Source organism: Drosophila suzukii, chromosome 3 (genome assembly GCF_043229965.1).
Source record: "Drosophila suzukii chromosome 3, CBGP_Dsuzu_IsoJpt1.0, whole genome shotgun sequence".
NCBI classification, from domain to species: Eukaryota; Metazoa; Arthropoda; class Insecta; order Diptera; family Drosophilidae; genus Drosophila; species Drosophila suzukii.
In genome coordinates this window covers 24,197,027-24,221,510 of record NC_092082.1, presented here as the reverse complement: position 1 = coordinate 24,221,510, position 24,484 = coordinate 24,197,027, and the positions used below count along the sequence as shown (strand labels likewise).

Genomic DNA, 24,484 nt, shown 5'->3' with positions numbered 1-24,484 from the left:
CTTTTTTCCTTAGAGGTAATGCAATTAGCTAATTGGATTAGCCGTTAAATACAAATATATACAAAGACAAATTTTGGGCGCCAAAAATCAAAATAAATTGTTAGGCGGGCTGCCAACTTAGCAGAATAAACGCCTCTTTTACAACACTGAGCTGATTAGGGTGACCAGGACGGCGGCTGCTAGATGTTCCCCAATATGAACGAGTCGAATCTGGTCTCTCTAATTACCCAGCTGTTCGGTCACCTCATTTTTGTTTTTCCTGCTTTTATTTATAAAAATTACCCAAATAAACACACCGCCAGCATGGACGCAAAGTAGGCACGCCATGGAGACGCTGCCATGTGCCAACCAGCTGCAGGAGCACCAGCAGCCACAGCAGCAGCTCGTGAATCTCAGCATAGACGCGAGTCTGGGCGAGAATGTGGTCAGCATTCCCAAGGAGCTGATCCTCATCTCGCTGGTCTCCCAGGAGCAGTCGCTCTACAACCCCAAGCACCCCAACTACCGCAGCACCAAGACCAAGGACGAGAAATGGCTGGAGATCGGCAGCAACGTGGGTTGGTCAGGTGAGTTGGTCCCAGTGGCTCCCCCTCCAAAGATTACCCCAATTCTTTTACGCAGATGTGCAGTGCAAGTCCAAATGGAAGGCGATGAGGGATCAGTACTGCCGGGAACTCAAACGCGCCAAGGCCTGTGCCAAAGCGGTCAAGTGGAAGTACTTCAAGGAGCTGGACTTCCTGCGTCCATACGCGCTGGCAAGGAAGTAAGTTGGGGAGGCAATCGAGTAACCTAAAGTATGATCTCCTTAGCTGAACACCCTGCTTCTAAATAGAAACTATCAAAGACAGAATAATATCAGGAATTTGCAGGCCTTTTCCATAGAAGTTTGACCACTTCGAAACACTTTTATATAATACAAGTTTATGAACAGGTTTAAGTTCTTCGGATACTGCTACCAAACTGTGATTCATAGTATTTTACTGTGTTCCTTATGCTAGGAACCATTCAATAAAGTATTTTACTGAACTTTATCTAAGAATATTATGGGCCGATCATTCCTCTTTTTCAAATACTTGGAATTTTGACCTTTACTTAGATACCTATAACTAACCTAAATTCCTCAGTTACAGGGGAAGGTCTGGACAAAGCACTAATGGCATCGTCTCTACGACAGCACCCATATCGCTGCCAATGAGTACATCGTTTAGCAGCAACAGCAGCAGCCAGAACCTCAACCTCTCCGGCAGCATTAAGATTGAAGATGCCAGTGCCTCCACACTGCTGGATAACTGTAGCTTCAGCTCGTCCAGTTCTGCCGACAAAAAGCCCGCAGCTAATTTCTTGGCCAGCCATATTGGAGCCGTGTTGCAGCAGCCACAAATGCAGACTCAGCAGGAAAGCAGCTGGAACTATCTAACCGATGCTGGTGGCGGTGCTACTCCTTCAATCATAGTGCAGTGTGGATCCGCTAACACAACCACTGTGGTAGACACTCTCTACAATGAAATAGTGGACTGCGTGAATGCCGCTAATCAGTCAAACTCGGCAGCAACAGTAACCTCGACCGTATCCGGCACTTCTGCTGCGCACAATCAATCGACTAATGCCGAGGAAGAGGACGACGATCCCATACATACCTTCCTTAACATGGAGAGCTACTTTGAAAAAGAACTGATTACGCTGATCCAGCAGGAGGACATGATCTACAACTACGGCAACGAGAACTATCGCAATGCCAAGCTCAAGATGGAGGTTTGGGAGGAAATCGCCAGAAAGCTGAAGAAGTCGGGTATTAAATAAATAAATACGGTGATTGACCCAGATTAATTATCTGCATTAACTATTTCAGTTAAACAGTGTCGGCTGAAGTGGAAGGCTCTAAGGGACCAATATGCACGAGAGCACAAGCGACTAAGGACACTGATGCACATAGACGCCACTTCGCGTTGGAAGCACTATGACTCGCTCAGTTTTCTGCAAAAGTACATACAACAAAAGACGCTGTAAGAACGCTTTTGTGATTTTAAAAAACTGTCATCCCAACTTCATTCATAACACCAATACATTTCCTTATTTAACTTAGAAACTTATATAACTACTTATATAACTACTAATAATTATTTACAACCTTTCAGGGATAGCGATGCGCAGCTCAGTATGCTGCTACCCAAAAATGACCCAGTGCGAGAACTGGAGGAGCAGATGGTCCACTCCCACTCGCCGCCCAACCAGCAAAGCACATTAGAGTCGTCCTCGTCGAGCTCCCAGCTGAATATGCCCGCCCTTCCTCATTTGACGGGACCACACAAGGCCGAGCAACAACAGCAACAGCAGGAGGAGCAGCAGCAGCAGCAACAACAGGCCAGTGAGCTGTGTGTGGCCACCTACGACGACATGGATATCGAGAACTACATCAATGGGGATGCACATCATGATGATGAGGAGGAAGACGACGAGGACGAGGAGATGGAAACCACAACGGCGGCGGAACAAACTCCTCAGCAGCAAGAGCAGCATGTAATGACTTATGATCACGACGATGGACCCGTTTACATGGCTGTTCAAAGCGTAACGAGTTCTATGACCAAGCAAGAGACGCTTAGCGAAGGAGCCACCAGCCTGGAGCAGCAGCAACTACAATCAACTGGAGAGTATCAAAAGTTGGAGATACAGACTCCCACCACTCCTCGTTACCAGAATGCTGCCACTACTCCCAGCTCTACTTCCACATCTCGCTACCACTCGGCGCCCATCACGCCTAACAAACCCAACCACATGGAGTTCCCTCCTAGCAATGGCCACAATTCTGGAGAGGATGATGAAATTGGTGCGTTTTTCAAGGCAGTGGCCATGAAGATACGAAATGCTCAGCTGGAGCCGGTGGCTTTTACCGAACTGCAAATTGAAATTCTGCGTGTCATTAACGAGGCACTGAGGAACCACTAGCATCGCTAGTAGCCTCCAGCTACCTAGAGAAGAATAAGAAGCTTGAGCGGACCATCAACGGTTTCAGGGCGATTCATCGTAGATTTTAAGTGTTATTTCGAAAGTGTTTTTCTAATTTCTAGACAAGTTGATACTTTTGTAAAATTTCTTTTAAATTTGTGAACTTTTAAAATCGATTGCTTAAGCAGCTCAAGGGCGAAACTTAAAATGTTACGTGTACATAGACCAAAATCCAACAAAAACGGAAAGAAATAGTGTTTATTAGCTTAGTATAATTCTTGATCTGCCGGATCCGGAACTAAAAATGCAAACTATTATTTAAATATTTGTAACCAAATCAATTGTAAACAATTCGTACAATGTCAAAGCAAAAAATATATATTTTTAAAACAACTAAGGAGAAAGATGTGGAGGTGGAGTATAGTACTTTGTGTATTTACAATTCTGATGGGGATAATGAAATCTGTTATTGGGAAACTTGAACCATTTTCCACAATAAAAGAATGCTTTGTAAGAATGCTCAAGGTATTTAATTGTCTTAGAAAGTAATTGGAATATTGAAGTCAAGTTCCTACAATAACATGATTAGTCTATATGAGCTACAAAGGCATTCTTACATGATACATTTTATTTAAAGCTGTCTATATTTTTTCATAGTGTGTTTCGCAAGAATACACCTAGAAATGTATTCCGCGAATTCAACCCCATACAGGGTATAGAAATCAATGTATCTTGTAGTTAGAACTGGTAGTTGATGTAGCTTGCTTTTGGGTAGTCCCCATTCCCAGGGCCCATTCTGGACCAGGAATTCCCCGTCCACCCACATACAACCCCAATCCACACCCATCGACGATTCCCGCAGCTCAACACAAACATTTAGACAAACGACAAAGCGTAGGAGCAGCTGCCTTCAAGTGGAGCACTTGCAGAGGCAACCCAACCCCCAGATCTCCGTCGTACATAGGAGTACGTACTCCCCATGTACACGTACTATATAAATTTACACACAGCTCTCTGCTCGTGCCACCAAAAATGGTCTCCTTTGGCATTGGGCAGAAACCGGTTCGAGAGACGCATCCAATGGGTGGACTGTTCGAGTGAGACAACCGTAGTGCCGCCCGTATATAAGTCGGAAAACGGGGGCGGTTCCAACTGGGAAACACTGGGTGTGGCCATCCCCGATGTCAGATGGCACCAGCTGCTACCTGCTGCTCCGTCGCTGCTGCAGCCGCTCGGAAAATTTATGTAAAAGTGAAAATTTTTTAATAAACATTTTCATTTTCAGGCGGAAGTTCCGATTGCCGGGGCTAATCAGACCTAGCGCACTTCGGCATCTGGAAATGGGAAATATTTGCCATGGGCTCCACGCCTGATTGATTCCTTTACCATGTGGCCATTGCCAATTGCCATTGGTTCGGTGGTTTGGGCCTTGGTTCGGTTTATTCTGTTTGCGCTTGCAAATTAATTTCCATTCTTTGCTAAATGGTTGAGTGCGCGAGTTTTAATTAAAATTATGTGGGTTTGGGTTGGTCGTCGATGGGGACAGGTGGACGATGGACTGAAATATTCATTTTCGACATACAGAAAGCCCATAAATTGTATATTTATACTAATTTATTATTTTTTGTCAAATATGTAGAAATACAAATTTCTTTGTAATTTTTTGAGATGCTCTCATTATTGAAACGTAAGCCTTTTACTTATACTACTTTTTTTTTATAAAAATTGAAAAATATTGTATTATAGAAATACAAATTTAATATACTGCTTGCCAGCCAGATTACTTTATGGTAGACAGACAAGTTTTTGCGGACATGGAAGATCCACTCGGCTGTCTTTTTTACTTAGTTGCAAACTATAACACCCACTGCATGGCTATAATTAGATATAGTAACAAAATGTACATTCGAACTTCTTAACTCGGACCATTTTTAAGTGGACCTAGGCGTACCCTTTCAATGGATATTATTATTTTGCTGTAACGAGGCATTTCTTGGACTTAACGAGTTGATCTAGTCATGACCATTTGCGGGATGCTACGCAAACTTAAGACTACAGACTGACTTCCATAGCTTAAATCATAGTCAACCATGTAAAAAATTCGAGTTGATGTAATTTAGTTTTAATTTTATAAATTTAATTTTGAGTTCGTTTGTATACATAATTTGGCTTATAAATATTAAATTTGCTTGAAGCCACAGCCTATTGGCTTAAATAAAAAAGGATACCCATATACTAAGTAATATATCATCTGTAAAAATTACTTCAATATACACTTCATATTTCGACTGATGGAACTCAAAATGCGTGGATAACCATTTGGATCGAGTTATAGATTAATTAGAGTTATTGAAGTTCGACTTACGGAGACTGTATGAAATTGTATTGTATGTACTACCAAAGGATTTTGTTCGGAAATAAAGAAAATTCTAATAGTGAAAGTTCGACAGAATCAGCATGAGGCTTTTCCAAACGCCCCTTTTATTGCAGGTAGAATATACAATATAGTACAAAAGTCGAAACGGGCCTAGTCGGCCCGTATAAGAAAAAAAACATAGTTTTGATAGAGCTAGTTTATTTGTAATACGGAGTAGTTAAGCTCCTCCGTTTTCGCCATATATTAATTTGATCTATTTATGCATGTTTTATTTATTAGAAACCAAAGTCGACTTACAACATCCATCGATTTCAAAAATCAACCTGATTTTAAATTCACAACTAATTTGGAATCGGTAAGACTTAACATTTTCAACATCCTTACAACTTTTTGCATCCATTTATATCATCCTGCAGAAACCTTTACCATTTTTCAAAACTTAAATTCCATTTTCAGCCTCTGAAGTAAATCCGTAATAATATTTATCGTCACTCACCTTATCGCATTATGGGACCTTTCCCTGCAATTTCCAGGCCACGGAAACTATTTTCGCGGCTCATTTAACGGGTTCGTTCTATCCGAGAAGAGAAATCATAAAAAGCACATAAAAATCCACATTTTTATTGCCTGCGGGCAGCTTGTAAGTATCACACTTCAGCAGGACACAGTTCAGACACAGTTAAACCAATTTGCAACTCATTCCAGAAGGCGCCCATCCTTGGCATTAAGTATATCAAATTTGCCACGATTACGGAGACGCCTCACCGCATTCACGCCCAAGGGCTGGCCCCGAAAAAAATGGGATGGAAGAAGGAATACGTTCGAAACTCATTTCCTGCCTGAGAAGAATTATGAAAAAATTCAAAAAGCTGGAGCCGCCTGCAGCTTTGGGTCAGGAAGATGGCCAGATAGAAAGACAAAATGCTGACAAACTGTTGAGTGAATGTGGATGTGGATGTGGATGCGGCCCCAACTCCTTTCGCAGCAAACTGTTATCATAAATAAAGTCAAGCCAAATGTCAGCGACAGGCCTCATATCATAAAGCAAATGCAAGTGGCGCAGTGAATCGGAATCGAGGCATCGGCATTCAGTTTGGCCGAAACCATTCACGATTTATTGTCCGATATGCGATGCACTTTTCCCTCCAGCGGCCGAACTGCAGAACTGCCCAACTCCTTTTCGCTGTCTCTCTGTTAAACTGAATTGTTTCCGGGAACTGAGCCAGCAACAATGGCAACAGCAAAGCGCTGAAAAGCTTGTAAAACATTTGTAGCAACTGCGACTCGAGAGTTCGGACCCGGAGTCCCCAGTCCCCAGTCCCAATACCGAGTTGGCCAATGGACGTGCCACTGGCAGCTACTGTTGACCACGTTCACCGCCGAAAATGTTTTATTCATAAAGCTTAGCGACAAGATCGTCGCCCGTTCGATGTTGCTGCCGGGCCGCTGATGTTGCTGCTGTGTCGGGATGTTGCCGCCGTTGCTGCTGCTGGTGTGTGGAGCTGGGTCCGAGGCCAAACCTATGCTAATTCCACATGCAACTTATCAGCCGACGCGCATCTTGTCAAGAAGCTTTAGTGTGCGGCTGTTAGAAACGGCCTCGAAGCCAGCTCCATCTCCACCTCCAGCTCCAGCTCCAGGTCCATCTCCATCTCTGTCTCCATAACCATATCCATCTCCGAGTTCGGAAACTCGCCGAGGGGTGCTAATCGCCAAATTTACAACTTGATACAAAAGTTCGCCCCGCAAATGGGCCAGAAAACAAAACGACCGCACTGCCAAAAGTGGGTGGGGCCGGTGGGTTGGGTGGGTTGTTTTCGGGTTCGCCTAGCCAAACTATAAAAATAAAGTGAAGGGGTGTGGAATGGGTTACCGGCCGGGAAGTGTCCACACTTTCACTCGCCCCGAAAAGCAGGCAACGGGAAATGTAGCATTTGAAAAATGTACTTTTCTCACACTCTTCTGGGGCCGGATAAAGGATACAGAAGATGGTGGGAAGAACTGGTGGCACACTGGGTCCAAGTTAAAATCGGTCCTTGAAGGTTATTTTATTTATTAGTTTGAATCAAATTTAATTCCAATTCAAGTTTTCAAAATAAATAGTGTTTGACATCTGATTCGTGATATTCACAGTCTTTAAAAATATATTCCATATAATATAATTTTTACCTCTGAATTTACAATTTACACATACCAATTTTCACTTTATGTTGTTAAATTAATTTACTTGTCTCTTGATTTTTATCTTTTTAATATGCTACCCAAGTGGCAGCTTAATTTAATCCTTCTAAGATTCTTTTGAATAGGTTTTAAGCTTAATTGTCAATATTAATTAACACAAAACTTGTATATTTACATTTTATTTTATGTAATGTTTTCGATTTATTTTTACCTCATACATCTCAATACTATGTCGCAATTTGTAGTCCCACTGTTCCACCCCTCGCTTGGTCTACTTTGGGGGTACGTTTCGTTCCACAGTCCAAGCCACATAGTGTTAGTTACAAGACACATAACACTTTGTTATGCGCGCTTGACAAAGTTGGGCAGCGAGACAAACAGCGGTAAAAGTGCTTAGTGCCTTAGTTTAAAGCGAATCGCAACCTTTTTTCTCTCCGGGAAAACAGATAAAGCGCACATTTGCGGGGTGGAAGTTTGTGGATGTACCTAACGAATTGGGTGCTAATATGGTCAAAGCATCGCATGGAACACAACTTTCTAATGCTCAGCTGGGGATGGAGAAGTTTCGTGATTTTTTCGTTGTATTTTATTTTTAAATTTTGAAGATTTGCACATGCTGATAACGCGCCAAAGAATGGAACAAATAAATCTCAGACAAAGGAAACGGATAACGGATATTTGCGGAATTTGCAGACACGTGTGTGGAGAGCGGAAGGCATTTGGGAACCGTTTAGCGGGGTGACTTTTCCCGCATATGCCGCAGGATATCCCAAAAACCATATGGTGGGGGAAATTCGGGGCGGGGGTGCAAGGGTTTTGAAACCAGGCTGCGAAAGTGCCAAAATGCCAGGCGCGACAAGCTCCAACACCTGAAACCTGAACATCGAACAGTCATCGCCGCATCCCTGGACCCAAGATCATGATCCATGATCCACTCGTCGCAGACGCACAAAAACCATCACCGGCTCTGGCAAAATGTCAACTTTATTAAAAGAAATTATAAATTGGTATGCCAGTCCCGAGTCTCAAGTTTCGAGTCCCGAGTCCCAGTCACCACTTCACAGACACCGCGCGCAAAATTCCAGGCTCACACATCATTAAACGAGCAAAAAGCCGAGAGATCCATCCAGTCAGTTCTCTAGTGAAACGGTCGGGAGTTTCGGGCCCAAGTGCCGCTGCCTTTGTCCAGCCCATTACAATTACTGACAAAAAGCATCAAGGTAGCAATAAAAACAAACGTCCAGGAGAGGGGCGGCATGAAGAGTTCTGAGAGCAGGCTAAATCGGCATATTTTATAAAAAAATGTTTCGTAAAATGATCAAGTTTTGAATTGGGTGAGTATTTCCTTAAATCAAATTAGCCTGGACAATTCGATAAAGAAATAAAGTATAAACATGGTCTTACTTATTCTAGCTTCATAATTTTACTTGTACTTTACCTTCAAATAACCTTTTCCTATAATATGATATTAATACATTATAATAGCCAGTTTAGTTTTAACAAGTGTTTAATATACGCGTTAAGTTTATTTCGCTAGTGATAATACGCATTTTTAAATGAATTACGAATAATAAATAATTATGATTAAATGTTTTAGGGCTATACCCCTTTATGAGTTTTTTCAATACAATCATTCCTAAAATCTTGTATAGAACTGAGTTCCTGCTTAGTACTCCTCGTCCCAACCTCTGTCCCAAAAACTGTCCAGGAATCTTTATAAACGGGGAAAAAACACTCGCGCTCAGGAACGAAAAGCTCATGTCAGGCCATTTAGAATTATGATAGAGTTTTGATGTTGTCATAAAAAAATTTAATTGAAATACCAAAAATGGCAATGGAAACCGAGCAAGGGAGATGGAGCCCGAGCTGCAGAAGGAACCAAGGAACCGGAGGCAGCCGCGCAGCAGATGAAGATGTCAATGCATTGAAGTCCGACTCCGACCTTTAATGTGTGTATTTTTGGAAGGCATTAAGTATTTATTGCAGACAAGGCCCGCATGTATCACTCGCCTCGGTCCTTGCGGGCCGAGAAAGATGTCAAAATGAGGCCACTTAGGCGAGACATTTCCTCCGCTCCATCGGCACAACAAAATCAACTCGCGAGGCGGCAAAAAACGAGCTGGGGCACCGCTGGAAAGTGAAGCGATCGGCGGGATGGTAGGGTAGGTATAAAAACAAGTAGCGGACCGCTTGCTGGGTGCTCTGAGTGGAGCTCTTTCAACTCTTTAAGGTGTTGCCAAGACAAACAAGTCGAGGGCAGTCCGGGGAAAGGGCCGAAACTACCGGCCTGAGCCTGGGCCACAGCCACATTTCAATTACCTTTGTGGGCAGCCATTTAAATGAAAATGCCACACATTGCAGGCGGGCACAAGCCACAGGGCACAGGAGCAGGAGCAGGAGCAGGAGCACCCAGCGGGGCACCACACATCGCCACATGTGAGGGGCACCTAGCGGCACAGGCCGGCCAGTAATCATAATCTTAAGGTAATAACAGGCACATTACATGTCACATTAACAAACGCCGCCGCATTGAAATTAATATCATAATTCATATGGTTATAATTTAGCATGCGCCCCCACAAACATCCAACTACCGCCCACGTCTTGGTAGAACTTCGTTTCCTAGGCCTACTCCTCACAGCCTCCTTACATCCTTATTAATTTTATGTGCCTTTTTTGCCAGGGGTGGCACTTTCTCCTTCCGTGAATGTGCGAAAAAATTGCCAGTAATCAGAGTTCGCTTTGCGGGGGTCCACAAACATTTACATGAAAGTCTTTTAAGCTTGATAAATGAGTGGGCCGAATGTAAGGAAACCTGCTGGGTCAACGTCTCGAGAAATAGTTAAACTTTAAAACTGGGTCATACGAGGCGTATGCGCAATGTTTAGTCATCGCAATTATCAAAGACATTAAAAAGATTTACAAATTATATTATATGATTTCAATTGAAAACAAAAAATGATATTATGTATATGTTATCATGTACAAAATTCTAAAAAGGATAAATAAAAAAAAGTTTTTTTGTATTCTTGGAAATTAAACTAACTTGAAATTTGTGAATTTAAAATAGTGGTTGTATAATGCAGTCTATAAAAATTAAGCCCTTAGTTGTTCTGGGAGGTCTGAACTAAATGAATCAAAGTTTAGGTCAAAACTTGAATGTAATTAAATAAATGTTTAATCTAAATAATAGAACACCTTAATTGAATTTATAATTATCTATAATTTATATGGCATTGCGCCAAAAGTTGCTTTCAATGCCTAAAAATCTACTCATAAACGATTTGCTTGCAATAAATTTGTCTCGAAGCCGACATCATTATCATTAATCAACTGCAGTACAACAACTGGCAGAAATGAGCAATCGAGGCTTTCAGTTCGATTTGGTTTATGATCATGGCCAGTCGGACCACATCTGGTAATGCCGGGCTCACAGCAATTGCCGGTGTCACCGGGACTATTGAATGCATATTGAAAGCGCTGCTCAAGTGGCCGCAGTGCAATGGAAATTGCAGTTGCAATTGCAACTGCAACTGCAACCTCAGCGCGACAAGTCGGTAGGCAAAGTACGATATTGAGACGGCTATCGCGATTTCGCTGTGTGTGCATTTCATTTCATTGACAGCCCCTGTTCGAACGTCAGAAACAATTTAAAATGCCATTTTTACATGACGATTTATTTGTTGACATGCCGGCAGTCAAGTGGCAGCAGTCGAGACTTGGCCAAAAGACTTTTACATGGCCAGCAGCTGCAACTCCGGCCGAAGATGGGATGCGGACAGATTGTGTGTGTTTTGCATGAACGTGGACAGCAGCATGGATACAGCCCGGCAAACCCGACACTTGTCGCCGAACTATAAATCCTCCAGGGCCTCTAGCCCAGGTATTATTTTTCCACCGGTTGGAGCTTCTTTTAAAACTCAATTTGCGCTAATAAATCGCCGAAAAAGCATTCTGACAGCTTATGATGCGCAATGGCGCGGGCATAAATCTTCAAGCCTTTTTTCACCCCCTCGCATTGATTTCCAGCGAAAATCGCGCGCGGCTTTTGCAAAAGCTGGTTGCGGACCAAAGGATGAGGATGACGATGAGGACGAGGACTCCTGGACAACGTATTCGACGGCATTCGTCATTATTTGTTCATTTTTAGCATTTAACATTCCGCCAAAGTCCGCGCCCGATGCTTTCGATACGGCAAAGTCAAAAGGCCAAGCCAAGCCATGCTGTCTCGAAAAGTCGGCAGCAGAAGGGTTGAAGGAGGGAAATGAATTGCACAGTGGGGTAAAATGGTTTTTAAATTTTAAATTTAAGCCCGTGCTTACTATGAGCTAACAGTTCTATGAACCCCCATATAAAATTAGATCAATACTTCCATTTAGTTCAGTTCTTTTAACAACAACATTCATTAAGTATGCTTAAAATATAAGATAAGTTTAATTAGAAATAGGATTTCTTCCATAAATTTAGCTAATATAATCCTCTTTTGTAACGAGAAATTTTAATCTTACTATTATTAAGCAGATTATAAAATTACTCTTCCTATAAAATACAATTTCGTGTTCAAAACAAACTCATTTAAAGTTTTGAACTACCTTATTTCTTCCAGGAATCAGGTAAAGTTGTTACAGTACTCTGGCTCCGGGTATCAAATATAGGATAAACGTTTTTACAACATAGATTATTACGTACAGAACAATTCTGCATAACTAACTAACAAATATTATGTTTTGAGCGATATATACAGCTGACTATTACTTCTGTTAAAAAGTTCTGATCTTTCTTATAATCAAAATTGATATGCATTTTCTAGATTTTTTAGGTTCCATGTAATTTTAAAAATCATGATTTAATCTTTGGTTTCCTTTTGGTTACCATTTTCCTTTACTGACCCATCGTACTGGTCGCAGATCGATTTGGATGGCCTGTCTGACCATTTCGCTTAGGTGCTTGCCCCTCGTATTGTATTCAATTTTTGTCAACAACTTCGTTTGCCATATTCCCGTTCTCCTGCTTTCCCTCTCAGCCTCCGTCGTCATCATCGTCTCTCTGTCTTGTCGACAGAGTGTCTACCGTAAACGCAGTTTCGAGGGGGAAATTTGGGAGAGGAGCAGGGACTTGGACTCACCTCTGCAAAATGGGTTTCCATACCCCTCGGACTAATTAATTCCCCACGGGCAACACTTTTCTTTCGCCGGTGGCAGTACCTAGCCCAAAACCAATTTACATACGCTCCAAGCTCCATTGTATGAAAAAACTACGACAGGGACAAATATTGTTTTTCCGTTTTCCCTGGAAAAAGGCGAATATAATCGCTTACAACTACAAGAGCCGAGGAGTCCACACAGACACACACAGGTGTTCGATAATAATTTTTCAAGTTGACAACAACTATGCCAATTCAATGCCACCCGTTCCCCTTCATTTCCGATCCCTTTTCGAAAACGCTACACGTTCAAAAATAAGATATATTTCAGACCATAATAAATATAGAAATATTCTAGCCCGTTTAATATTGAACAAAATTACAAGAATAATGGCTGTACTAGTTTAAGCTTTATAACAACTAGGATCAATTAAAATTGACTATCTTTCTTTTGTCTTTCAGTTTCAATTTTTCGAAATATTTACTGTTTCCCAAAATAAAATAATAATTCCAAAACGTTATTACAAAATTATAATATTTTTCAGTAAATCCTTACATTTATTAGGTATGGTAAAGTATAATAAATATTACCTATTTCTTTCGTTAAAAAAGTTATATTTTAGAACTAAGGAGATTTAGATAAACACAGAGCTAAGATCAATGCATAAATATATACACATATCAAAGAAACGGAGTATATTATTAAAACAAACATTTTGCAATCACTTAGGGGTTCGGATTCTCTATAGATAATAGTAGAATTTTGACTTCATACCCCAAACCATTCATACCTCAGTGTAACTCCGTATCTGCTCCAGTTTTGGCTGCTGTGTCCGGCTGCGAATGCGATGCGATCCGAGGAATTCCAACTGTGCGCTCAATTGTTGCAACTCGAACAAAAAAAGGCCGAATCCCGACCAAGCTCAAAGATTCTTTATAAGCGCAGGCACAAAGTCAAAGACAATCAAAATATTTGCATATTACCAATTTTATATGCAAATATCTCCATGTCAGTCGTGAGCCGACAACGACAACGGCGGCAAAGGCAGCGACGTCGCTTTGGCTAGGACTGTCTTGGCCAACTCCCCTCTCTACGGCCACTTTCCGTGGGGCTCCCCCTCTATGCAGCCTTTTTTTGGTACTCTCGTTTTGGGGCCGCTTTGGCGGCTTGGAAGTTTACATTTTTACTTTACACAGCAGCAACAACACGAGTAGCCGCAGCGGCAAAAGGACGCTTCACACAAAGCCCTGGGTTTTCCAGGGGAGAAGTAGAATGCACAGGGAAAAACCAGACTCGAAAGTAAATAGTTCGATTTGAGAAGCTAGCTCCACTGAATTTTCTGATCATTAAAGGGTGGTGAATAATTATAAAAGAAAATAGGTAAGAATATACTCGAGAACTACATCGAGGACATACCGATGTTAACTGTCGAATTGGTATCCTCTTACTTATTTTATAGTAGTTAAAAGGAGAAGAACCTATATGCTCTATGATACCTTGGTAAGTTTTTTAGTAGTAACTACTTAAAATAGAGCATGCATTCTTCAAAAAAATAAGACCGCAAATTCTTCAGAACAAGGAGTACCAATATGAACCAATATAACATTTAAGTTTTTTGTATCCAAATAAAAAAAACACCTTCACCCTGAAATATTTTTTTTAAAGAAATAAAAATATAAAGTGAAAAGATCTTAAAAAATTATTAAATTTGTCATCACATTTTTTTTCACTGCACGGATTGAAGGGAGGGGACTTTACTTACTTGCCAGCAAGTGGTGTGACAATCGCACGTAAAAGTGCAACGGTCTCTTTGGGGTTAAGTCAGCCCCAAAAGAAGCAGCAGCCAACGCACGACAATTGACATTTAGGAGGGGAATTGGGGAGAATCCGAATCCAAAACGGGGGATTGGACGACGAAGGCGGCGTGGAGTTCAAAAGTTCGCTGATGTTTTCAAGGGGCTGAAGACAGGCCGAAGGGCAAGGGCACGAACCATAAGGGCACTTCTAGAAATAGCGTAAAAGTGATATATTTACGCCAAGACCATATGGGCAATTAAACAATCGTTACTCAGGCTGAATTGATGGGTTGAGCGATGTGGGGGAACATTCCTCAGGTCGTTTCACATTCCAAAGATATCAGTATCAGCTGGGATAACAAATGGACAAGATGGGCTATAGACAATACGGTTTTTGGGGTTTCATCATCTGCCAATTACACATTGTAAGTTTCATGAGTTGGGATCTGGAAAAATTAAATTTTCACGCATTTTAAGAATTTTTAAAATATTTATGCAAGACCGAAAAAGATTTATTCACACTGCCAGTCTCTGTACTTTTACTACATATTTGCAGTAATTTTAAACTCATCAATTTTAAGAATATTGTTTATAAAACGCATTAACTTCACGCCATTTTTCTGCATATTTTTTATAATAAATGGCAAACACCATAAATCAGGGGCTGTCGGCGGCTTGCTGCCATATAACTCCGCTTGCTGTCGAAACATTCATTCATTTACGCATTCATTCGTTTAATAAACACCATTTTTGGTTTGGCCAACCATTTTTTAAGCCATTTTTAAAACGCATTCAAGCAAGTCGAGCTGGAGAGACCAGGAGGTAGGACGGAATCGCCGGCAATTAAGAATCCGAAACCGAATCGAAACAAATCGAACAGCTGGACCCCCTCGTCCTTGCAGCTTAATGCGATTTATACGAACTGATGGCCTGTCCTCTTAATTGGTCGGCTGGCCGCAGTCAAGAAAATAAAGTACAAAAGTTGTACGACACGAGGGCCAATGTTGATTTTAATGCCATTTTCATAGACAACTCAAATACGTACATGTATCTGGGTGTATTCATTGGCACGGAGGCGAGGCGGGGACAAAAAATGGCAATGATTAATTAAAAATCTTTCTTCGCGCGGCTGTTTGCTCAAATTTTTAACATAAATTGCACGTTTTTTACATTTCAAACGCATTACTTCAAGTTCGTTAGGCTCTCGCATACCAAATGGGACAATCCGACTGTCTGCGTTAGCCGCAATGCAAATAGAATTGGAGAAATAAAATAACTCCCCGACTTCACACCCATATCGGTGGCACTTCCCACTCGGGGATTTTTTCTTTTCGGACATTTTATGCAGATAAGTCGGCGATGACGTCAAATCCGCAAAGTGCTTTGTTGACTTACTTAATTTGCAAGTGGCCAGGGTGAAAATACAGATGTATTTACACGTTCATAGATCCAGTAAAAATACTGAAAAGGGAGATAAGGACTCCAATTGAAGCAGTAATTTTTAATTTCCTCCGCAGAAGGAAACTTCAGCGGCTGTCGAATCTTCAAAGATTTTTGGCCTTTCCGCTTTTTCCCACTTAATCAGCATAAAGGAGCTTCTTGCCAGCAAATTTAATTAAATAATGTTGGAGCTAAAAAAATGCGGAGAATTCTTGGACAATTAGCTGGGTCTTCGCTAAATGAGCAGCTAAGCGGCAAAGTGGCAACACCTGTGGCATTTTTTATATCTTTCACAGACATGGGCGTGTTCTGTATAAAAGAGAAAGGGGATAGTTAGTCAGATTCAAGATAATTGAACATTACTTACATAAAAATATGGTCCCAACACTCTTCCATTGCAGCTTTATTTTATAAGAACAAAAAAAGACTAATAAATTTATTAAATATTTGACTTAAGTACATGTTTCGACACAAATCTTAAAAAATATGTTAATAGCTTTATACTATTATTATAACTTTCTAGTTAGATAGGAGTTCTTGCAAACGATTTCATGGTTTCAACACTATATTTTATCCATTCCTGTATTTTTAGGTCAATTGAAGCAAATGTTCTGTAAATCTAAATTCCCATAAACGTCGACCCCTTTTAACTACGCTCCGCATGCCGCTCACTCATTTATAAAGTGTGAGCTCGCATCAAACTTCAAAAAGAAATCAAATTAAATGTGTAAAGCAGTAAAGATAAAAATGTTTTGTAAAGCACCCGAAAAGGCGGAGAGGAAAGGAACTGTGAATGCCAGCAGAAAAAAGGTCAAAGCGCGTTGAATTTAAGGGATTTTTGAACATTTTTTACTCTTCGTTATCAAGGGCCCGAATTGATGTCAGTTATCGTGGGCGGGGAAAGGGGAAAACGGGCCGGGAAATCAGGGGTTGGTGTTGAAAATTGACACTTGAAAATGAGCTTCGCAGGGGGAGTTGGGGGCATAAGAACATTTACACTTGCAATCAGACAAAGCTGGCGCTAAATGCAATTCACCAAGGGGGCAAATAACCCAGCAGATCCCGAACCATCCCCACAAATCTCACGCAATGCTAATGACAATATAACAATAACGGGCCAGAGGCATCATTGCAACAATATGACGGCACTGGAGACTGACACATCGCTAATGTTGCTCCTGTGGAAGAGTTGCTGTCGGGTTTGAGGTTGCAACGGTTGGATTGCTGCTAGATTGCCACTGGATTGCCACCGGATTGCCACCGGATTGTTGGAACTCTCATTGCAGCCGGGCTGCGCTTTTAAATGCCTTCATGCCCCATAAACTGACAGCATTTGAGCGCTCTTCTGGCCATCAGACGTTATTAACTAAGCGAGCGAACCAACAATTGACATAAAGTCAAGGATTAATCGATGTAGACAGAATGGTGCCAACTCTGATTAGGTCTAAAAATGGCTTGCTGTTTGAGGGAATGTTTCGAAAGTTAAACCAAACGTCTGTATTAAACAAATATATTAATAACTTCTTCTATATATTTTGTAAATTTCTGAATAATTAAAGAGTATTAGAGATCAAGAAACCTATGAATGCTGAGAATAATTTAGTTATTATAATAACAATTATAAACGCCATAAGATAATAAAATAGCTACTTGTAGAGTTCAAAAGAAGGAAATTTCATCATCTGAAATTTTCCATCCTCAAAAAATCAACTGTTCTTTTCATACCGCGCTATATGGCCCATACATACACATTCAAATATGGCCTTATTACTGTAAAGCTTTTTCCAAAGAAAACAAACACCAAGCATATGGTGCAATATTATCTAAACAGGATAGTGCGAATATAAAGAGATTCGACACACTATGAACAAATCACTTTTGATCATATACCAATGGAACATTTGGTCAGAGCACCCCAAAAAATATCGAATGTAATGATCGGGTAACGAAATTGCAATTCATATTTTACTAATTTCAAAGTGAAAACAGAAAGCCAAAAAACCCAGCCCACTTTTCGACGCCCCTTGGCAACAAAAACAAACAAAGGCGCGGACGTGTGGCCAACCACATTCTGTTTGCGATCGAATGAGCAGCTAGCCAACAACAATAAACCAAATCGGAAATCAATTTCAGCATTGAAAAATATAACTCACAGAGCCACAACAACGCCGGCAACAATACAACATCGGGGAGTGCCATATGGTGCCACCTTTTTGAGGCCAACCAAAGGGAGCAACTTCAAACTACCGCACGCACCAAAGGGGAAAACCCCCCATACACTCAGAAAAAATCCAAAGACCTGAGATCATGAACTTAGAGATACTTCTCATAGCGCTGAGAACCACACTTCCACTAGCTCTAGTAAGCAGCAAACAATAATTTATTTATTGTTTACGAAACTTTTATTATTAAGTGATCATACTTAAATTAAATATAATATTTACTTAAATGCAGAATGATTCATAAAATAAAAAATTGTATAAATAATACACAAACTAAAATAAATTAATTATAATACTTATTAAACCGCAAAGGATTTTGTGAAATGACTTTTCTTAATTTAGAACTTCAGTTTTTCCAAGTGCACCCTGACACACAGAGAGGAAATTAGGAGGTGGTAAGGTTAGGGGGATTAGTGAGTTATATATGGGAATGTCTTAACCCCATCTAAACAAATCCAAATTGGCCAGACGGCGACGGCAGGGGGAGTATTTGAGATATTTAACAAGGCAAAACAATAAAACGACAATTTAATTTGTCCGTCTGTGGCGAAGGCAATGCCAATGGCATCCCAGCTCCTTTGCGTAGATTAGCGTGAATTTAATTTTACACTGACACACATTAAGCTGTTACAGCCACCCCTTCTCTGCTAATTGCACTCATTATTATTGGTGTAATATTAATTTCAGGGTGGCAGCGGGGAACTTCGACTACAACCCTTTGCAAGTCGCAAGTCACGAGTCATCATCAACATCATCCGCGACTCTTTGGCCGGCTGTTTGCATTTGGTTTTTATGTGGGATGCGGAATGTTGAATACGTTAAATTTGCCGCACCACATAAAACTCCAGGCAGATCCTTACCGACAACTGATGGTGCCTCCTGTTGTTTATCTTTAATGTTTGACGCCAAATAAAGTGGCAATTTGGCGTGATAATGTCAAGGCTAACGAAGAATCTAAGCTTAGGTTTTGTTAAGCTTTAAAGTAATGTTGTGATAGCCATTAAAATGGCACCACCTTAAAATATTTGTATCTTAAATGATATATTTGATATAAATATTATAAACGGGCTTTATAATGTTTAGTGTTTGGCTGTTCAAACGGATTTTTTATACGTATTTAAGTTAGGATAAAGCATGCAGATTCTAGAGATTCTTGCGCAGCGCAAGTTTGTTTGACCAGGGTGCAATGCCTACTCTAATCTACCAAACGCCCACATGCCTCTTAGTTCCTTACATTTAAAGAAATTTCCAGTCCGTCTAACAAATCTTGGCTAAACCCACCTATTCCCTTAACCCTTTGCCCCAACTCTCCTCTCAGTAGGCAACTGCTGCTGCTGCCGTTGAACTTTTGACCACCAATTAATCAAAGAAAATTTTAACAAATTCATTCTGGCAACACATGGAGCCCTCGCAGACTGCTTTTTGTTGGGTATATGTGAGCGTTTGGTTCCAATGCATCAGCATGTGACCACCCACCCACCGTAACCAATGGCACCACCCTCCCCACGGCCCACTTTCAACATGAATAATTCGCATTTAATTAGGTTTTTACGCAATTCCGAAATCTGTTTGTTTCGGTGCCCAGGCAAACACATACACTGCAAACTTTTCATTCTAGAGAGGGGGGGAAATCGGAAACCAGGACTGTGGCCAGCTATTATAAATAATTTTATATAATTAGACACACTTGCCGTCCGGCGATTTGACATATGAGATCAGGACAACCAACGACAACAGCCTCCATATCGAATTGGCCCGAAAGGCTTTAAGTGGCCTGCCAAGGACCCCCATCGTGGGGGCTTATCTCGTTGGCAGTGGGAAATCCTTCGGCTGACTTCTGCCACTTTGGCTGCTGGGCTTAGGCCAAAGGCAAACAATGGCCTTTATCTGGTAAATTAGCCACAGAGCGTCATAAATTTTCCAATGACAGCGAGACATTGTCAACAGCTCCCCTTTCTCACTTTATCTTCCCAGGCCGCAAAACTATTGGCAAGTTATTTTAATTCACTAAGCCAATTAGTGGCCAGGCTGGCCTTTCTTGGTTCATTTGCGGTCCTCAAAAGATGGTAGGTATACGTACCGCATCCTGAAGTTGGGTGAAATGTCATCAGGAGCACGTGTGCATAAATAAAAAGTTTGCACAGAAAAAGTTCATCAAGCCCCTGCCGACTAACACTAAACGTGTCAAAAACTTATATAATATAGTCGCACCGTGTCACATATAGAATATTTGGAACCATAAATCCTGCACGGATTCTTTCGCCTCCAAAGACAAAGGGCTGTTGTCATAGGCAAAGTTTAAATTACTTCTCAGGCTGTGACATCGCATAGTCAGTGCTTCTACAACTATGCGGCACATGTGTTCCGGATGAGTAATACTAGTTGCAAACTAAAATTAAGATGATGCATGTGGGACGCCCACTAGAGAAGGACCTATCATTAAGGGAGAGTTCAAGCATACCAAGTGTTTTGAAAATTTGTGGGAGGTAGCTAATTTGGGGCAGTGTCGTGACACGAAATCTATTCAGGAAAAAATGATTTCGGTTTTGAGATAATATTTTAAATTAAATGTTAATTACTCAGTTATGCTTAACAATATATTTTTCAGTTGCTTAACCAAAAATTCAACTAAGAAATCAAGTGAATAATTAAATAGAAAACCAAGAAACCATATTATATAATTTTTGTTTTAATTACATAAGTATAACCGCAGAAAACTTTATAACCGCCTCTAAGTCCAAACACTTAACAGTATTTTTTGGTAAAATAAGATCTTAAGAAAATATTGTAATAGAAAATAAATAAATAATTTATAAAATCACAGAAACCCAAATAAATATCGTGAGGAGCTCCTTGATATAAGTCCCATCTCGAACCGTCTACAATACATTTTAATGGTCTTTCCCCATCCTTAGCATTCTGCCCAAAATCACCCACAGTGGGCTAACGGCCTTTTGTCACTGAAGTGACCACAACAAATTGAGCTTATCATTGACGGATTAACACTAAACACACCCACATGCACACGAACTCGGGCTGCCAAAGGATGGACCGATGTCCACTTGTTTTTCGCTTGTGGGGGAAAGTCCGCATAGATGAGACATAAATCTGCCACACGTAGCCGGCTCAGAGGTTGACTAAAGCGCAAAATTAGCGACGTCGGGAAAAGCATATTGATGAAGCGTTAAGACCACATCACAACAGATGACCCAAACCGTTCGGAAAAACGGGGAGGGGCGCAGCTGCGGGGTGAGTGTGGTTCTGGTTGGGTCGCAGGTCGTGGAAAGCGGAAAATCAATGCCGACGACAAAAACATGACAAGTTGATCCCTTTAAGCCGCAAGTTATGCCAGCCACGCACATCACAAAGGCCACACTAAGAGAACTAAATAGTGGAAAAGAAGAATTTCAGAAATCATTTTGAGCAGCAATTTTTTAAACACAATATTTTACAAAGCTTTTATAGGTTTTTAATAATCAAACAAGAAAGGAAGCTAAATTCGGCAAGCCGAAGTTTCTATACCCATGGAGGTCGTTCTTACGATCTTTCCGATTTTAGGAAAACTAAGAACTAATTACAGTAAAATAAAGATAACGTTCCACTTTAATTGACTACCGTAAATAAACGAAATATAACGGTTTACGTATAATTTTGTCAATAATTACCCGTTCGTTCCTATGGCAGCCATATGATAAGCCGCCCGATTTTTTTTAATTTTATTTGAAATTCTGAAATATTAACAGAATGATAATCCCAAGAAGTAGAAGTTAATATGTAAAAAAACACAGAAGTTATCATTTTTCACATACAAAAAAAATTCAATAGCTTTAAAACTGAAAGGCTAGTTTTCCTAGAAACGGACAGACGGACGGACACACGGACATGGCTAGATCGACTCGTCTAATGATGCTGATCAATGTATATATACTTTTTGGGGTCGGAAACATCTCCTTCTCTACGTTGCAAACTTCTGACTGAAATCATTATACCCTCTGCAAGGGTGTACAAAATAATGCCATAGTAAAAAACTAGTGCCCCAAAAACAGTCTTCAAAAAATGTCGAATCTATTTATCAATATTTGTTTACCCTACTAATAATACCACAACTTTCTCCGAGTGCACGACTTTTTATGAGGGATGAGGGGTATGGGGTTGACAAAGTTGACTTTGTTGTTGGTGCGCTGCGTTTTTCTGTCACTTTGTGCAAATGTGTCCTTGCAAATCCTGTTAAAATTGCATTTGGAACATGTCAACATTGCGACTGTGTGCTACCCAAAACCACAAAAAAATCCCAACACCCAATCCCAAAAAAACACTAACCAAAAGCCATGTTAGCTTTCTCTCTTTTTCGCCTTTCCACCCACTCCATATCTTGCGACTATACTTTTTATACGATTTGGCTTTGTTTCATGCAATTTTTTCGTACATTTATTTCGCTTGTAATTCATTTCCATTCATATTTACATGGCAAAAGTACAAAGTATTGGTAAATTTGTATTCCCTCTCGCAGCACATTTGTCTGGGATTTGCGGGGGATTGCTTTTGGGTTCTCTTTTTCGTTTTATCACTTGCTTTTTATGTTAGACGCATCTGTGTTTTTTTTTTTTTTGGTTCAATCCTTACTGGTACTTTTTGGGGGTTCGGTCGAGGGATTGGCTGTGGCAGCTCTGACAGCCAAACGGTTTTGGCACTTGTTCTGCGGTTTCAATTAATTCGGAGGCGTTACCCGGATTTTCCCGGGGATTTTTCCCGGAAAGCAGGTGTAGAGGATGAGGTAGCGAAAGGAATTATGTAAGTTGGTAGATGTGTCGATCGAGACAGGATTACTGACCATAAATCAAGAAGGCTGGCCGAAATACGAAAGTATTTCAAAAGCTATTATTATGCATATACGTGTTCTTAGGTAGGTGGAAACTGCTTATCGGGGATGCGGAAAAAAAATTATTCCAATAAAGTTCCACTTAAGTAATCAACAAATCAACTATTTTTAAACAAATAAAGAAATCCCAGACATGCGTTATATGTTCCCTCTGATATGAAATAAAACGAAAATTAGTTAGACTTAAAAAAAACTGATAAAAATTAGATAACCTCTCAGTATCTCACCCAAAACAGTTTTAAAAAGATAAAACAGACCAATTTAATAATATACTAACCATAAAATGCCCACCAATTAATATCTCATTTTGTGGCACAACAAGAGTCCTCTTATAAGTATCACTTCACCTAGACAAACTAAGTTATGAGAAATTGTTTGCCAAAATAAAAAAGCAAGATTATTAAAGAACTGAGAAAAGCTAAAGTTGTAGCAGCTGCTCCGGTCACTACATAAATTAGTTGTCAGGCCAAGTTGTACAAAGTACATACCCAGTAGCCGTAGGAGGAGGAGGTGGCCAAGACAGACGACAGTTGGTTATATATAGAGCCGCGCCCACACACCCGAAAGATAACAAAAAAGAAATCGGACCAGAGACAAGTATTTAATTTTGTAGCCGGGAAGCTGACAAGCTGACAAAGAGAAGAATAAGACGCGCTGGTGGGGGCAGAAATAAGTAAAGGCAATCATCAGAGTAGCACATAAATAAAATGAAAAATCTACTGCCAACCCGAAATGCAGTACAAGTCCTGTACATGGCACTCGCCCTACGTTTTCGCCAGCTGCCTCCAGATACCAGTCGCCAGTTACCAGTTAGCAGTTACCAGTCACCAGTCGAAAGAAGACTTAGTTACCTCTTCGAGGGAGAAGCTGGGGGTATTGGAACCACGGCTCCACTCTATGTACAAGAATTAGACACATAATGTAGGCTACCGCCAACGTCGGCGCATGCGCTCCGAACTCCCGAGCCTCCCTCCTAGCTGTCTCACTCTGGCACTCCCAATCTCTATGACTCCGGGACTCCTTCCCTGTTTTCTCGAAGTGCCCAATATAGGGGTCTCCCTCCAACTCCAACTACCATACAGAGGAAAATATCCATTATTATTAGTTAATAGATCTCTTTTAAACTACATTTTAAATCAGTTTTAAATCATTGCAATTAAATATATTATTATATTCTGGTAATTTGCTGTTCTTAATGGGTAAAGAATTTAATATTTAAAGCAGTTATAGTTAATACCCTTCCTTTAAATTTGCTATTACTTCAATTACCATAGCTAGGAAATCCTGGAAACCAAAATGAAATATGAAGTATACATACAGTATAGGGGTCTCCCTACCATGCAGAGAAAGATATCCATTATAATTACACAATGGATCTCTTTTAAACTACATTTTAAATCATATTTAAATCATTCCAGTTAAATAAATTATTTTATTCTGGTATTTTTGTCTTCTTAATGGGTAAATAATTTATATTTAAAGTTATTAAAGTTAGTACT

At 40.5% G+C, this 24,484-nt stretch overlaps 1 protein-coding gene and 1 long non-coding RNA gene across 3 annotated transcripts; both read left to right on the top strand.

The window, feature by feature from the left end:
* The first annotated feature begins 215 nt into the window (after positions 1 to 215).
* LOC108020322 (protein similar) lies at positions 216 to 3,339 on the top strand. 2 transcript variants are annotated; one of them, XM_070995773.1, is made up of 5 exons: positions 216 to 566; positions 622 to 763; positions 1,131 to 1,789; positions 1,850 to 2,003; positions 2,136 to 3,339. In XM_070995773.1, the coding sequence occupies exons 1-5, from the start codon at positions 326 to 328 to the stop codon at positions 2,944 to 2,946; spliced, it is 2,007 nt and encodes a 668-aa protein (XP_070851874.1). In that variant the 5' UTR covers positions 216 to 325; the 3' UTR covers positions 2,947 to 3,339. The 2 variants fall into 2 exon arrangements, with proteins under 2 accessions (XP_070851874.1, XP_065720512.2); XM_065864440.2 differs by having other exon boundaries at positions 217 to 566; positions 1,125 to 1,789.
* Positions 3,340 to 5,583: 2,244 nt separating this feature from the next.
* Positions 5,584 to 6,385, top strand: LOC139352900 (uncharacterized). Its single transcript, XR_011603944.1, has 3 exons — positions 5,584 to 5,678; positions 5,780 to 5,963; positions 6,029 to 6,385. It is a non-coding gene; the product is annotated as an uncharacterized lncRNA (long non-coding RNA).
* The last annotated feature ends 18,099 nt before the right edge of the window (positions 6,386 to 24,484 follow it).